This window comes from Pseudorasbora parva, chromosome 2 (genome assembly GCF_024679245.1).
Source record: "Pseudorasbora parva isolate DD20220531a chromosome 2, ASM2467924v1, whole genome shotgun sequence".
NCBI lineage: Eukaryota > Metazoa > Chordata > Actinopteri > Cypriniformes > Gobionidae > Pseudorasbora > Pseudorasbora parva.
The window spans coordinates 45,242,503-45,260,597 of NC_090173.1; the positions used below are offsets into that span (position 1 = coordinate 45,242,503).

The 18,095-nt window shown below is 36.3% G+C and overlaps 2 protein-coding genes across 2 annotated transcripts in view; one reads left to right on the top strand and one right to left on the bottom strand.

The window, feature by feature from the left end:
* The window catches only part of brd4 (bromodomain containing 4), an 89,467-nt gene that overhangs the window by 60,449 nt on the left and 10,923 nt on the right, over positions 1-18,095 (bottom strand). The window contains exon 2 of the mRNA XM_067421654.1: positions 702-847. The gene's annotated coding sequence lies outside the window, so the exon portion shown is untranslated. The remainder of the gene's footprint in view (positions 1-701; positions 848-18,095) is intronic.
* The window catches only part of LOC137049017 (epoxide hydrolase 4), a 39,289-nt gene that overhangs the window by 3,485 nt on the left and 17,709 nt on the right, over positions 1-18,095 (top strand). The window contains 1 exon segment of the mRNA XM_067427416.1: positions 722-832. Coding sequence (XP_067283517.1) covers positions 722-832 — 111 coding nt within the window.

Here is an 18,095-nt window from a genome sequence, read left to right on the forward strand (position 1 = left end):
GTATTGGTACCAAGTTAACAATTACAAGTCATACACGAGTAACAAAAAATAAAAAGGCATATACACACACTTTTTTATTATATATACACAAAAATTGTAAATTGCTATACACAAAATGTACAAATACATTTTTTTCTGGTAAGCTCTTTAAGACCTCAAGTAAGCTTACTAAATAAAAACGTGAAATTTAAAACCGATAAAATATGTTTGTTAGAAAAGGGAGAACATAGATAATGTTGGATCTTCGAAATTACTTGAATGTTGATTTAGTAACAGTCAAACAAATTAAGTTACATCTTGATGTGAGGACAGCCAAATAAAATGCATGCACAATAAAATATAATAATAATGTAAAATATAAATACAACAATTTATGCAGATTTATTTTGCATTATTGTTTGTGCATTTTTTCACTTTATATCATTGTCAATGTTTTAATACATTTATAAATTTAATATATTGTTGATGCATTGTGACAATCTTGTGACACAAAATCACCACATTTTAATTTAAGTACCTCCTCTCAAAGGAAATACTCTTGCTGTGCTTTTTTGTGTGTGTTTTTTTTACAGAGACATGATCATGATCTAACAAAAAGCTGTAAGCCTATTTGGAAGATATTATTTAGACATTAAGCTTTTATTACCCGGAAGGAATTATGACAGGACTGAATGGAAGAAGCTGTCAGGTTATTGACTCACATTTTTTGTCTTGTGTGAAGAGTCTCTTATCTGAGCGCACACATCTTCCCAAAAGCACTCAGCAGAAGAGCTGATTTCACGCGGTCCAGAGAGAAGTCACCAGCTCAGATGCAGGCAAAGCTGACCACGCGGTACGAGGGCCACTACTGTAGAGACATAAGAGAGACAGGGATAAGTGACTTGATTGATTCGCTTTCAGTAAGCACTCTTCACCTCAAACTCTCACTCACTGATACACACTATCAAACTGGCTACAGCTTCTATCATGCCTTTTATTAATAAAATTGAAATCACTTATTACAAAAAGGCAACTTTAGCTCTGATAGTAAATTCAAAGATGTGTCTTACAAATCACAAAGGGGTGTGCAAAACTACATTTTCAAAAGTTGACTAGTTGGTGGGTCACCAATGACTAATCAACTAAATGGTTTTAAAGGGATATTTTTCTTCATTGTCCATCTAGAAAAAATATCATCAGCTCAATCCGAAATCACCTCAAAAAACCCTCATTTACTATTCCTTACATTAGTCCACTAATACAGTTCACTTAAAGAAGTGAATAAAGAGTCGGCTGTACACTCGTTAATGCGGTGCAATGTGGGACTGAATATAACGACTGCGATAACGTCCACTATGGTTGTGTGCCCTATTTGAAGGTATAGGGGCGATTTCGGATTCTGCCATCATTTACACTCATGTTGCTGCTTTTTGTTGTTGTCCCAGAACACAAAATTGCATCTATTTTTGTAAATGCAATGAAATTCCATAGGGTACAAAACAACATTGACTTTCCTTGCATTGCAAAAAAGATACCTCCCTCCAACGAAAGACAAACAGGTTTGGAACATTATAAGGGAGAATAAACTATAAATTTCATTTTAGGTTGAATTAGATTCACTTCTGTTATTAAAAATAAGTTTTAAAAAAAACAAAAAGGTTTTTTTAGGTGCAATGGTTTATTAACAGGTTAATGTTCTTAATAAAGATTTAAATATATATATATATATTATATATATATACACATACATATATATATATATATATATATATATATATATATATATATATATATATATATATATATATATATATATATATATATATATATATATATATATATATATATATATATACACACATACATATATATACACATACATATATATATATACACATATATATACACATATATATACACATATATATACACACATATATATATATATATATATATATATATATATATATATATATATATATATATATATATATATATATATATATATATATATATACACACATTTAGTTTGATACACATTATTGACACACATTTTGACAATTGGGTGTGTATTATGAATTAACTTGATGAAGCGCCAACATTGTGATGGCATACCTCCGTTGTGAGTCTGCGAGATTAGTGAGTGCAACAAACACTAATCCTCTTCTGTAGTTAAACTAAAAGGTTAAAAAATTTGGGATTGCTCTGCAAATTAAATTGAGAGTATAACTATATATAACAGCATATGCATATATGCTGTTTTAAATGCTATAGTCTATAGCCCTATTCTCACAGGACTAGTATTATCTGGGGACCTCTGGTGATTTGTAATAATTGCAGTGAATGTCTGTGATCTTTAAGGACAACTCCGGTGAATTTTTAAGTTTATCTTGATCATTATATCTGTGAGTTAGGGCTGTCAAAATTGCTCAAAAATGACGTTTGAATATTCCCTCTAAAACAAACACGAATATTCGAACATCTAGGTGCGCATTGTGTCAATGACACACATTAATACAAAGAGACAATTACTTGTATAGTTTGTCTATTTAAGTTTATGCATATTTGACAACATATTACCTTCATATTACCAACATATTACCTAACCCTTCACAAAAACAAGTAAATCAACTAATGGTCAAGACCGCAGAGCGCAGACCTCTCTCTCCCTCACGCTCTCTGCAGATGACGGTTTAAATGAACAAACTTTGAGTGCTGATCAAGAGTTTTGTGCAAGCGATTTAAGGTCGCGAGACTCGTCCCAAATATAGCAGGCTTCATTCAGTGATTGAAACAAATATTATTAATATTAATTGAAGTTTTACAGCATTTTGAAAGCTCTGAGTGAGCTCTGCTGTGGTAAACATGGAACTTTACCTTGAGATGAAACTGTGAATAATCAAGTGAAAGCAGTGTATTTTAGTGTTGTCAAAAATATCGATATTTCGATATTTATCGATACTGGAATATCTGAAACGATACGATTCTTAGTTTTTACAGTATCGATACCAGCTGCGCTCTCCTCTCCGACCGAAAGCAAGTTGACACACACCAGCATATTCTCACTCAGCCCGGTTAACCTCTGAGCACGGCGAACGCGCGTTCTGCTGGACTTTTTCCTCATGACAGTGTGTTACTGTTAGTGTGTGATCAGTCTGAATTTCGCACGGGATTGCACATAAATTAATTCTACTAATCCCTGCAGATTTCGTGCTCACATCTGAAGCGCACATACATAGCCTACCGTAATAAAGCCGCCTCTGACATGATACAAGTGCAAACATTTGCTTCTTTTTCCAGCTTATTATTGGTTAAATACACTCAAAGAATTATCAGTGCACATCTGGAAGAGTATTAACGTAAACACAGTCGCAAACAGTTCAGGAAGAACGAGTAACAGGAACAGTGTTTAGGATCCATGCGTCCGGTAGTCTTAACGGGACCGCAGTCATTTGTTATTCAAACTACAAAAAGACAAACGATCAACTGCTCTTGACTGACCAACTTGTGTAACTTTAATAGTTTCATCTGTACGCTATTGAATTTTTTACAAAGAACATTATCCAATGTTGTTTTAAATGTAATAACTATGCATTTTTTTATTCAGTTTCTTATCTGAATGTTAGACCTACCTGAAAAAATAAAGCAGTCTGTTTAATTTGTATTTTCTATTCTATTGCATTTATTTGTGCTATTGTTTGTAATCTGTTTATTTGTTCTTATTTTATTACTGTTTACTCGTCTTTATAAATTCAATTTACCATTCGAAATCAAGCTTTCTTGTGCTGTGTGTAAGCTATTGCAACACAATTACCCCATTGTAAAAAATACTTTGAGATAATTTTAATAGTAATTGATCAATAATTGTTCAAATCAAAATGATGCCAAACCCTAAGGAACATGCTGGCCACATGAATTTTTAGTAAAAAAATAACAATGAATAATAACAAGTTCTGTTGTCATATTAAGCATCTTATCTTTTTTTTTTTTTACTGTGGTATCAATTTAGTATCGATATATCGATATTTTAGTCTGGTATCGCATCGAAGTCATAATTTTGGTTTCGTGACAACACTAGTGTATTTATCCTTTATTCATGCAATATCTCTTAAGTCAGTACAGTAGCCTACACTTTAGTAATGTTTCTGTTTACCATTAAATAAAATGAGGCATGGTATGCTAACTGTATCTTACATAGCTTGCATATAACTATCTCGCGGCTCAACAATTTAAACTCCTACCGACCAAAATCCAAAGTACTTCCAGACATGGCTTTTTAGATTTTGGAGGGTTAAAATCTCTTCCTCTGCTGCGGTCGAGTTGGGCTCTGCACTTTCTGGCATCTTGACTACAAGACGCGTTCACTTTCAGCAGCGACTCCTGTGACCTGTCCCTGAACCCTCAGGTGCGCGCTCACTCGCAAAGCAGACAGCCACGCCTCTACTACCGCGGCTGGGTTTTTTTCCGCTTTTATTTTTTTTAATTCGAATATTAGTTTTCACCTTCGAAATTTGTTTTTTAAAAACCATTAAAATATATATTCGAATTTAGAATATTCGCTGACAGCCCTATTATGAGTACAGTCTATAGAAGAAAAAAAACAAACCGGATTGGTCCTTGCTCATAAAAACATAAAAACAGGAAAAAAAACTTGCCATAGTTTTGTCCAAGGAGCCATGGAGGAAAATAATCCAAGGAGCTCTACAATAATTGTAGAATTGAAAGACAGCATCGACGGATGTCATGCCACCCTCAATTCATGTGCACAAACGTTAAATCCAAAAATACAATATTTAGGTTACACCTGGAGTGAAAAATGACTGGCTTTATTATTGTTATTTTCAGGGTTTATAATATACTTTTATCATAAAAAGAACTCTATTAATATTGATTTATCTTCAACAAGAATCCTATTAGCAAGGAGACCTTAGAAATCTGAAACCAGAATAAAATAATCAAATTTGCTCAAAATGGTGTTGTTTCCAAACATATATAAAAAAAAAAAAAAATTAAAAGGTAAAAATAAACATAAATCGGCATTGGTATCGGCCAAAATGAGCCGAAAAATATTGGCATATAGAGAAAAAAATCCAATATCGTGCATCCCTAGTGTCAACCTAAAACGTACACTTTTCACAATGTTGAAGTAGCCTATTAAATTCATTCAGATGTCATGTGGCGTTGCGATATTCATATTGCGCTATTTCGATAATTTAGATAATCCTACTCTAAATGTAAAAATATGATCAAAACTTTAAGTAATAAAATCAACAACAACAACAACAAATCGATGTTTTAAATTTAACAGTATAAAGTTTAGCTATGTAGCACTTTGATTGACAACAAAAGTTTGTTTAATTAAAAGATATATTAAATTCATATTGTATGTCTTCAATTGATTACCAGAAAATACACAACACAGAATTTGTGGGAAATAATTTCATAGAAATAAAAATTTTTTTTTTAAATGTTTGAATTATTATGGTTATTTTTACAATTTCAGTTAATTAAGTAGCTAGTACCAACCACTATTTACTAGTATATATATTAGTGTTGCACGATATACCAGTACTAGAAAAGTATTGCGATACCTTGCTACTACAAACGGTACGATATGGACTTTTATTAGTACCGGTACTTTAAGGAGGACAGCGCTAATATGAACTTTATTCTTAATTTGCATGGAAGTGTGACAGCAGGTGTCAGGACCAAGCCTGCAGTCTCCCTCTCATTTACTGAAGCTTTCGCGCCTCTATCGCCCCCCGGTGACCGGTCCCAGTATAGCCGCCCCTCTGTGATTTCTAATGGACGCGAGGCAAACTAAATAATAAAATTACACTTCAAAAAATTTCCCCCAAAGTTAGTTTATGTCACTGAAGGCAGTTATCATCACGATGATTTCATTTCAGGTGTTCGTTTTAAAAATAAGTTTAGTTTGAGTTAGTTATATGATGCTATAAAAACGGGGTGTGTGACGTCATGATTGACAGCTGAGACTGACAGCTTCTCTGAGTGAAGGCACTAACGGACTTTTTTCGAAATTTTTGGGAGCAGATTAGAGCTTTAGCTTTAATTTCTACATTTCCATAACTGTTTATTTCACACCAACATAATTAATTGTTCTGCATCTGCGAGAGTGTGGGCGGGCTTTTGATATCGCGACTGTACTTCCTGCTCTACTTCCTGCGCTCTACTGCGCAACTCCGGTCCCGAAATCGCTACTGCGCAGACTCGGTCCCAAGATGTCCGCGCCGTGCAAGGCTGCCTGAAAGCTTCAAATATGACAAGCGGAAACGGATGATGTCGAGTCGTCCATATTTTTTTACGGTCTATGGTCAGGACACATGTGCGGAACTCTGCTTTCACCGTTCACTAAACATGGGAAGTAGAAGAGTTAAATATATACGCGCAGCGCATGATAAAGAAAGCAACAGAAATATGCGCGCATGAGGAGAATCCTCTGAACTGAGAAGTTACTCTGAACTGAAGCGCGCGCCCACACACACACACCTTTCAGACAACATGCGGTCGCGATTCAGTTCTTTCGCGGATTATTATTTGGGTTTGAATGGTCAAACATATGTAAAAATGCACGGTCTGGCAAGTATTGAGGTAAACACAATCGGATATGTCTTTAGTGAATGTGTAGCCTACAACTGAGGTAATTAGATCAGTGCAGGTCTTAAGCTAGACCTAATATTCTGTGATTAATGTTAAGCAAACAATGAAAAATAGAAAACCACCACGTTTGGCTAAATAACTAAAATATATTTATTAAGAATCAGTGTATAGTTAAATTATAGAGTGAAGACTAAGTAAGCAGTTTTATCTTTGATTGTTTAATTTCTTTTTTTGACTTTTTTTTGTGACTTTTTTAGACCTAATGAAGCTGAAAAATAAAGCACTGTTTTTGTCATATTGTTTGTAATTAGCATTTTTGCTTTTTCACAAAAAAAAACAATTTAAAATCTATATTATAATTATAAAATTACACTTAAAAAAATATTAAATTACTCATATCATGAAGTAAGATTTTGGTCATCTCAACCTGTTGAGAAGTGAAAGGTTAGTGAATGATAACATGACTGATAATGTGATCTCTGTGAGGATGTTCACAATGGCATGTAGTTATTATAGCAATAAAAAGAAGGAATGGGCAAAAACCAGGGCAGGAACATGCTGGCCAAGTTAATTTTTAGTAAAATTAAAATAAAACAATGAATAATAAAGATCTGTTGTCATATCTGTTTGTTTGTTTTTTTACCGTGGTATCGGTTTAGTATCGGTATCGAGGTATTTTGATTTGGTATCGTATCGAAGTCTAAATTTTGGTATCGTGACAACACTAGTATATATTACAATGAACAGACATCACAGACAACGGCAGATAGAGACCCAGTCACCTTAAGGCATAATGTCAATAACATCATTTTCTCAAAAGCTAGCTATTGATGAAAACATCCCTAAAGCAATAAAAAAAAAGGACATCATTGGGTAGCAAATTTCAGGTACTGGTACCCAACCTTATTCAGTGATAATAAAATAACACTGTTACAACTACATCCTCCCAAAAAGATTTATAACCATCATCAAATACTGGATAATTTGCCATTTCTAATGTACACTGTGCAAAAAAAGAACATTTCTGTTTAATTCTTCTCCTATCCCTTTACTTCTGCTCCCTTCATTCAGAGGTCACATTCTAAATGAGGCCAATGATGGAGTTGCTATGGCAACAAAAACAGTGAGGAGAGAAAACAACCAGACATGCACACACATAGAGGAGCTCCACCCAACAACAGCACTCAAAAAAAATCTACAAGATTACTGTTAAATTACAACCGAGCAGAAAACAGACCTAGTCATCTGTACATTAAGAGGACACATCTAATGCCATTGTGTGTAACCTCCAGCACCTAGACTGACCTTTTCACTGCTATCTCTGTGCACTTTATGCTGCCTCAGGGCGATGTACTCACAGCAAGAGTACGAAAGGTATAGAGGTTAAAGTGTTAGTGATACTGAAGTTGAAGAAGTCAGTCAATTAAACCCATTACATAAACCCAAACAAAACTCTCCTAAGAAATAAGATGTTCTCTGCACTTTGCATGTTCAAAACGGATACAATGCAGAAGCCAAGAAATTCAGTCTATGATGGGGCGTTAATCACAAAAAAGCAATCTATAATGCAAGTGCTTTAACTTGATGTTTTGATTCTTTAAATAAAGAGTTTGTTTGTGTGTTAACACAATGCCAGTTTATGTGGTGAGTAAAACGACATATCAGATTATATATCATCTTTTTTAAAATCTATTTTTGCTTAACTCAAACTATAATCTGTAGGAAACTTCCTTCCAAAGCATTTCAGGATTCTCACAGGGTTAAGGCAAGCACAATGTAATAAACATGCTTCAGATATAGAATTAAGACACAATGGTCTCAAGAGTTCATGGAGGGCCACAGCGCTGCAGAGTTCAGCTCCAACTAGGCCTGTCACAATTTCACAAATTGATTAATTTCTGAAGCTTTTAATCACTGTATACAGTATTATCACGGCATTGAAATATGTTGCAAAAGGTGTTGTTATACTTAGGGGTGTGCCGGTTTCAGAATTGGTGATGACGGTTATGATGAGAGTCAAATGTGGCGGTTCGTAACATAACCGTCGTCATAACGGGGGTGGGGGGGTTTAGGTAATGTTCATCTGTTATAGGACAACTTGAATAAAAAATGCATTAACAGTCTGACAGTCATAAACAGGACTCAGGCCACAGCCTGTATGGAAAAATAAATTGTTAATGTTTAAAACGGCAGGTTATCAACTTGATCCATATGAAGTGCCACTATCATCACAGCTTTCAGTTTGTCTACCGCATCAGATGTCATCAGATGTCGTTCTTATTAAAATAGAAAAGTTGTTTTTAAAATGTTAATTTAAACAATAATTTCAGTTAGAACAATTAGACACAATCAGACTGTTTCCAATCAAATGAGATATGCATCAAAAGATCCGTCTTTGCACAGCAGAAGTGGCACAGAAGCTCTATCTGAAGTGGGATTTAGACACATTTACATATTTACATTAGAAATATGTACATATTAAACTTTAATATGAGATATAAAAAGTTTAATATTTTAAATAAAAAGTCCATGCAAAGTATAAATATGAAAATAAAAGCGCCAGTAGGTGGTGGGAAATCATTCAGTCAATAGTTTAAAACACAGGTTCATTTGAATCGAATCGCTTGGAGATGCGAATCAGTTCTGGACTGGTGTGGCTTTGATTTTCACCAAATAGGCATTGTTGTGGCTAAAATGTTGTCACTTAATATCAACTTGTCTATTGGACTTTTGTACAAGATCGGTATCACATATGCAATCATGCCAATACTCGGAGCAATAGCAATTAAACCGTGACTTTTGGCGCTCTATAAACAGAACCGCATGCGTCTTGCGGAAGAAAATTTCAGCCGGATCTACTTCTCTCTGTTTGTTTCTATGGCGAGTCGCGCAGATACTGTGCTAATCCGCAGCGGGAATATAAACACTTATGTGTACCAGTGAGGCCATCCTTAAAAATATTCTTGTTTGCCGTAACCCTACTGACCCCATCAATTTAGGGCCGACTCAATTTTTTCTTCTTCTTTTCCTTTTAGTCCGACCGACTTGCCAGTTGTAAATTTGCTTTAAGACCGACCGATTTCTTTTTTTACTCTTCAAACAACTAATACAAAAGTAATAAAATAATATGAATTATATTTTAGTAAGTATTATAAATAATTGAGAATGAATTGCCTGGGCCTACATACAAACGAAGGCTGCGTTCTTTCTTTTATAGAAAAAAACGGTGACGTCATCTATGTTTACACTAAGGTTAACGGATGTCACACTATGGCCTGTTCGTTCGTTTTGGCTCATACTCTCATTCACTGTAACGTTAGACTATTAAAGCCCTGTCGCAGATTTCGCTGCATTTTGTGACAGGAGTCAGGACCATGGACACGTTACACACACCAGGAAGTGCACTGCAGAGGGGAGGGCTTTGGGGGTTTGAGCACCTGCCCTTTTTGAAAATGATTTAATTCCCCCTCTCAACATTCATCATTACTATATTGTGGCCAATAAAACAGAATTTGAATTATAATTAATATAACAACGTGTACAAAACAGTAAAAAAATGGCGGAAAAAAAGTTTATCTTGTATCTGTCAGTCTGAAATGTCGTTGTCATAACGCGTTGCTATGGGTAGCGTGTTTTGCTTGACTACGCGCAGCGCGTGGTCGGAGCGGTGGTGTCATGACAAATCACTGGTTGTAACTTGAAAAATAATGCTTTATATGGTTCTGTCGATGGATACTCGTGCTGGCTCCTCAGTGATAGGCTACACTACAACAGCCATAATAAAAGAAAAACGTGGGCAAAACGGTGTACTCTTTGTAACTCTTTGTAAACTGTGTTCAATGCACGCGAGTGCTGCCATATGACCAGTCATTTTCGCCATCATCACTCAGTATATTCGCCAGAAGAGGCGAATGAGAACCCTCTGCAGTGTGAAGATCTGTCTCTGCGCTCATCCAAAAGCGTGCACACGTCTCACAGCGCGCAAATATGGAGTTCTCTTTCAAGTCTTCCACTTGAATGGACAAACTAACACAAAAAGTATGTCAACATGTTGATCTTAATGAGTATCCAAGCAGACATAGTCTGAATATGCCTTAAGTGAACTTTATAGTCGAGAAAGACGAGCATATCCCTGTATTAGGTCTTAAAGGGGCAGTAGCCTTTACTGCTGTCTGTTTAATGTCAAACAAAAGATAAGGACATCATTCACTGCTCTTGATTGAATAGCTTTTAATAAGGATTCATTTTTAAATGTGCAGTTATTTTACATTTGATTAATTTATTAAATTTCTCTACCTAAAAACTAACATTAGACCCACCTGAAAAATCTGAAAAGCATTGTTTATTTTATAAGTATCTTTGCTCAATAGTATTTATTTGTTCTGCTGCTTGTATTTAATTTTTTTGTTCTTATTTTCTTTATTTTTATTTGACAGTAGTTCTTTCTTTTCTTGAGCATGGCAAATACCAAACCGTACTGAAACCGTGAACCTAAAACCGTGATACAGACCGAACCGTGAGCAATCTGTACCGTTACACCCCTAGCGTAACATATTTATGGGGGTGCCATGACTGAAAAAAGGTTGGCAAACACTGATTTAGTGAACAGCTGTGGTTCGATGGCAGGAAAAACAATCCAAACAATCACCATTTTTAAACCTTTTTCATCATTAACGTTAATCAAAGCTATTATTCTAAATATAGGCTGTCAAGGAGGAGGAAAGAGGGGCAGTGTCTCTTCAAAAAAACTGAGAAAATACATAATATTAAAAATATAATATAACGTCTGGGGAAAAAAATGGTCTGCCATTGTCTGTGATGTTTGTAGGGCTGCAACGATTCATCGAGTAACTCGAGTTAATCGAATCAAAAAAATCCTCGAGGCAAAATCATCTGCCTCGATGCTTCGCTTAGTCCATTTAACTACACACACATATTGCAGAAAGACATTTTTTGTGTAAGGACTCGGAGTATGAGCGGATTGCGGTTATATCCGCGGTTCAGGTGCGCAAACATCCCAAACATTGCAGGTGGATGAGAGAAATCGTTAATATGTTGATTTTAATAAAGACGCAGAACTCTCATATCACGCTAAAACGCAATGAATGCGTGTCGTTCTTTAACTTTCGTTTTCAGCTCATGTCGAGATCAAAGACCGCAATTTGGAGAGAGAGAGAGAGTGGCCGGGCATCAGCACTGGTAATATCATTTAATATCGCTGTTTTTAAATGAAGAAAACTGTGTGTTGAGCTTCAGGATCCGACGCTGAACATTTAAGTTTCATTTGCGGCAGTTCACGCGTCAGCTGAGGAGATACGAGCAACTTCAAACACACGAACTCGATGGAGTTTGCAGCTTTGCACATGGATCACCGTCATTGTGATGTGTGTGAAATCTTTAATGAGACTTTATATATCCTACTTGATAATATCTTCGAAAAAATGCACCATTATGTTCTCAATACTAGGCGCAACATCAGAACAAACTGTAACGCGCGTGTGTGTGTGTGTGTGTGATGAGCAGCGCTCGTGCTTTCAGAGCTCAGAGCTGCGTGCTTTCATTGATTTGTGTAATTTAAATATCACACTTTAATCATATTTATAGCTACTAACTTAAAACAAGCTCTGTTACAATGATGAATGATTAGCTCAAAAGATCAGCATGCGTGATGTACTTTAACGGAATTAAACATATCTCGCGTTTGATCACGTTCTAGCGGTTATTCCTCTGTGTGATGTATAGGTTGTCGACCCTGGTTTATGTAAATAAGTGTTTTTGTTTTGTTTAGCAACCTTCTTCAGTGTAGCTAATATGTGACGATAGCATCGCGCTTAACACGGAGGATTTGAAGTTGTGACGATCGGGTGAGGGTGGATGGTTTGCTTCTAACAGCTGATTCGGTGACGGTAGAGCTGATCCGCACATCTCTTCTTCCAAGTTAACCTGTCCAATATGTTGCTCCAGTAAAGGAGTAAATAAGACAGTAAATGCTTATGTCATGCCTGAGCTGAAGCTGAAACATGAAAGTTAAGTTGCACAACATAAATACAATGTTTAGTTATTTATATTATTTATAGAATATTTATAGGCCTAGAATATTAGAATATTTATATTATATAGAATTTATAGAATATTTATATTATTTATATTGGCATTATTGTTATTTATATTACTACTATTTAGATTTATTGGTTGTAGGTTTAGTTTTAGATTGAACCATGTTTACCTTTTTAAAGTAATTTGAAATAGATTTGTATTTAATATAATATGGCAATTGTATGCATTAAAATTGTTTAGTTTCACAGTTATTAATGCATGCAATTTCAGCAATAAAACTAAATTTTTCTAAAAAGAAAACAAATTAGATGTTAATTTTAAGATACCCGTCTTATTGTCTCTTATTGCTCTTTAATAAAGAAAAAGTAATTATTACCCGATTAATCGATTAATCGATCGATTAAGTGGTAGATTAATCGATTACAAAAAGAATCGATAGCTGCAGCCCTAGATGTTTGTTTACTGTAATATTTACCAGTAAAGAGTAGGGAGTAGAAGCTCGTTCAGTCACATTTGTGTTGCGGTCAGGGAAACTCTTTTTGTAGCTAAAACGTGCCGCGTTGGATCTATCAGCCTACTACTGCTGAGCACTGGCTGCGTGTCTGTGGTGTACGTCATCACGCAAGAAGCCAATCGTGTTCTGCTCTTTCTGATGGCTGCGCCCTGAACGTCAGTCATATCGAAATATCAGAAATGTGTTTAAAAATCATATCACCGTTATTGAAAAAAATTATATCGCGATTATATTGATATTGAATTATTGTCCAGCCCTACGTTGATCTAGCAACAAGTGCAAGCCACTTCAGAGACATATCACGGGAACATATCAGGGAAAATACTAAAACGGGAAGACAGCGGGAAAAAAGCTAAAATACGTGAGAAACCTGGAAAAAAAGGGAGGGTTGACCGCTATGAGTCAATGACAGCTAGCTGGTGGTTGGAACCTTTTCTTAATAAATGCACCTAAAATTTATGCAATAAACATGTTTTTGACAAATATTTCAATTTGTTTGTGGTCTATATAGCCTGCAATTAGCCTATGCGCCCGTGTTTGCCCCAAGCATCCGTTCATTTCTGAGCTTGTTTATGGTAATCCAAATGTGGTATTTCCAGTTAATTTTGATTTGGCTGTAAATCATCAGCACGAGGCATCTGGTAGCTTAAGTGTGCATGGCTGTGTCAGAGTCCTGCATGGGTCCATTTTTGGAGACCCGCCCCTCGCCCGTACCTGCAAGGTTTAGTACCAGATCCGACCCGTGACCCGTGAAAATATACATCAAAATTAAATCCACACCCGCAAAGACCCGTCAATATTTGGCCCGTTTCCCGACCCGTGCCCGCGATAAATCACACACGCAAAAATAATTCAAATTAAAATGCTTTATTTTTTTATCCTGCACCTCTCTCAACATCACAACAGCGTCACGAATGGGCTAATGAAACAGGCAAAGGTGCATTAAAAGACTCGTTGTTAACAATTTCATATACTCCACTCACCCACTTTACTTTTACTTCATCCATTGCTACTCCTGCAACGCTTGCTCCTTCTGGGTTACATAAACACAACTCAACGTCAAATCCAGGTCTGGTGAGCTCTCGTCCTTATATGCCTCCGAGCTCCCTCAGAGGACTCGAGACCGGTGTGGCTCGCAGGTGACACTCATTCACAATCACGCCCCGGTCTCGCTTGCTCTCTCTCTCTCGTTCACCTCGCCACAGAAATATTGCACATTTTTCATCCGAGTTAATTATCCGCCCGCCCGTGAATTTTATACATGTCACAATCCACCCGTTTTAGCCACTTTTATGACCCGTTGCAGGACGTTGGGCTGTGTCATCACACCTGTTTCACTTTGTAAACAATCGTTTTTTGAAGTGTAGTCTGTGCGTCGCACATGTTTTTTCACTTTTTTCACTCAATTCTGCTGACTGAAAAGCAGTGGATTGAAGTAGGAAACGTAGCCTAACGCCGGCTTCACACTGCACGCGTAAGCAGGGCAAATTTTTTTGCTGCTCATGTTAACAGATGAGTGCATTCACACCGGCAGCAGAGGCAGCACAGCGGCGCAGAGCAGAAGCGTCAGTGCCGCGATCGTTTCGGCGCCAGCTCTATTTTTGACGCGCTGCTCACGATAAATGAAAGCCACAGTACATTGTTCTGATCAAAATTAACCTGGTTAACATGAAAAATAACACATTTAACCATGAAATAATTTCGTGAAGCGTTCCGTGTGTTTGTCAGTCACCATATGACATCCAGCACTGTGGGAGAAAAAAAAGTTCTACACAAAAACCAAAGTCACTGCCATAAGTTTTTGTCTGAACTATAAAACTAATTTTAAATAGTGTATGCCAGTTTATCTTAAATTAAATATGAATTAAATTATGTATATATTATAACTATACGCTGGCATAAAAACAGAAACGATAAACAAAAGCACGTGGTGTCACAGGCAGTGTTCTTCAGAGTGCTCCTGGAAAGACAGCAATGGACGACACTCGTCTCATCGTGGAGGTTGAGAAGCACACAGTTCTCTATGATCCACACAATTTGCTTTATAAAGACTTGCAAGTGAATGAAAGCATGGGAGGAAGTTGGTGAGCTCTTGGTGCTGATGGTAAGTAGGGCTGGGCGATATGACGAAATATATCGTCTGGACGATAGAAAATGTCTATCGTTTTATAGAAGGCTCTATCGCTTACGCCACGATAAGGCGTTTACTGCAGAATTTTACGTCAAGATGCACCTCACGCCACGGCATGCCCATGCACGCTGCAATACATAAACAAACATGGAGGAAGACGGTAGTAGACGCGGTTCAGACATGGGTAATTCTCAGAGTAATTATGCCAGCGTGGTGGCATAAGCGCTCAAAACAAACTTCAGACACAGACGCTGCAACGGGCTCTTACGCGTGGCACACCATATATTGAAATATTTTAATGGCATGGCGAAAACTAAACATTTTTTTGACCGACCACCGAGCCTCATTAGCCGGTTGAAACCGGTTAACCGATTAGTTTAAAATGCATTTGAAATAGCAGCCGCGAGCCGCACTCTCTCTCTCTCTCACACACACACACACACACACAGTCCCAGGGCTGCCGCCTCCCTTCCACTCACGTCACTTTTTTTAAATCCCCCACAGCACGAAACATGAGTCCCGCAAACGCGCCGCCGATGGAGCTTGTTTGTAATCTGAGGACAATGGCTCCTTAGTTTCGAAATGGTTTGGTCAAGGTGATCGCGTTGAAAATAAAGGCATTTGTCTAGCGTTAGAAGCCCATTTGAAACATTGCCGCGGCTCATTTAAGAAAATGACAGCTCCGAAGAGACGCCGCTTTAGTTTGAGGTAGTGCTAACAATAATAAAGAAAGATGATGATCAACACCTTATGTGTTACCACTGAAATGTAGATGTAATAATATATTTCCAAATGTAAGATCATTCCACATAAGCATCTTATGCGGAATGACGCTTCATACTGTCGTCTGCCCTGGCTCTAACCTCGAGTGTTTAAGTCTGTGTACTTTTTGCAAACCTTGTGAGTGCGCAAACCCAAACGCTGTGACCTTGCGCCAAATGTTTTTATTGTTTTATAAAGTACAAACAGGCAAATTATGAAAAATTGAGTGCGAGGGATATGTTCACTTCACACAAAAAGATTTTGGAATGAGATGGCTAATTGTAGTAGCCTTTAGTCCACTGTATAATAGCCTAATCTAGAAATCATTTCTTTTTTTTTTAACCGACAACTTTGATCGGTTAATGTTGATACGGTCAACCATCGGTCAAACGGTCATCGGTTAACATCCCTAGGCAGGTGTTAACTTTACCAACAGACTTGCTTGAAAAAAAGGTTCTAAATAAAATAAAAATGTAGTCCATACTACCTTTATTTGTTTTGTATATCATTTCAAACTGCATTTCCACAATGCAATTTTGTATAGACTATTCATAAACTGAATTAACAGAAAAATTGCTATATCGTTATGTATATCGTAATCGGGATATGAAATTTTGACCATATCGCCCAGCCCTAATGGTAAGTCATTTTAAAGCATTTTTGACAATCTTTCATTGTCTCACGAACGAACAACTAAATATGGATAGGTAAATAGAATATACACACATTAATATAGCACACATACAGTATAGACATGTAGATAGACTATGTGCATTATTTTGTAATTTTTTTAAAAACGTTTTTAGATAATTTGCTTATTTAGCCTACAATTTATAATTAAGAAGTTTCCTCTTAGTTAGTACAGTCATTTATGAATTATCTTTAAGAGGTTTATGATGGGTAATGCATGTAAATTTGATGCCTATCCAATATTTCAAGACAATTTCCTGAAGTTTCTCTTTTTAGCAGTGTGCTTTTAATGGACATAGTGCGATGGCCTTTCTTCTATCAAAAACTTGCACTAAACGAAATAAAAAACATCAGAAACAAGTGAAACGATTTTTTAAAATAAAATTAGCTCCATGATAAATCTTTGCTTTATTTCCATATCAAATACATTAAAGAGAAATGCAAACTTATCCATTATAGAGTACTCTGTACTAGGGATGGGCATTTTTGTCCATTTTTCATTTCGATCATCGATAGATCTCAAAAACGAGTAATCGATTAACCATGGGCAGGGCTTGTGTGGGGGGCGGGGCGTCTCCGTTATGGAGATATGAAACTATTTTAAGACATGAGATGTCTATGCAAATATGAACATATGACTATAAAAAAATAACTATTAGATTATGATGCACTAAATAACTGTCTCAAATAACCCAGTCAATGATATTGGGCATTGTATTTGAGCTGAAACTGTGAATACACCATCCCGCAGAACTTTGCTAGAGAATTAATAAACTCCGTCAAACGCATCCTATATGAGAATAATCAGATATGCCTCTTACAAGGCTTGAAAATGAAACTCCTTTTTGAATGCGGTCTTCAACGCTAAAACACGGGCAATGAAACCACAAATAATTTACAACATTTTAATCGGGTTCTTATTATAATTCTGTGTAGCCTACATGACAGATTGGCACTGCACATCATTTTATTTTTCATGATCAAAGTGAGAACAGCATCACTGCGCGTTTTTGAATCCATGAGAAACATTAAAACAGATCGACTGTTCAAAAAAATGAGCAACACTGCTGCATTATTAATATCATCAATGATTTTGAAAAAGAAATAGCCTATCTAAAAATAATATGACCGTCTCAAATAACCCAGAGTCGATAATGTCGGGCTGTTTGCATTTGAGCTGAAGCTGAAGAGAATGAACACCAGCCGAAACGGCAGCACTTTGCAAGCTGGTTATTCAACTCAACCAAACGCCGTCCTATATGAGATTACTTGTTTTATACTTGATTATATGTTGTCTATAACTGATTAATCTTACAACTTGCATCTGTGGAAAAGGACGCG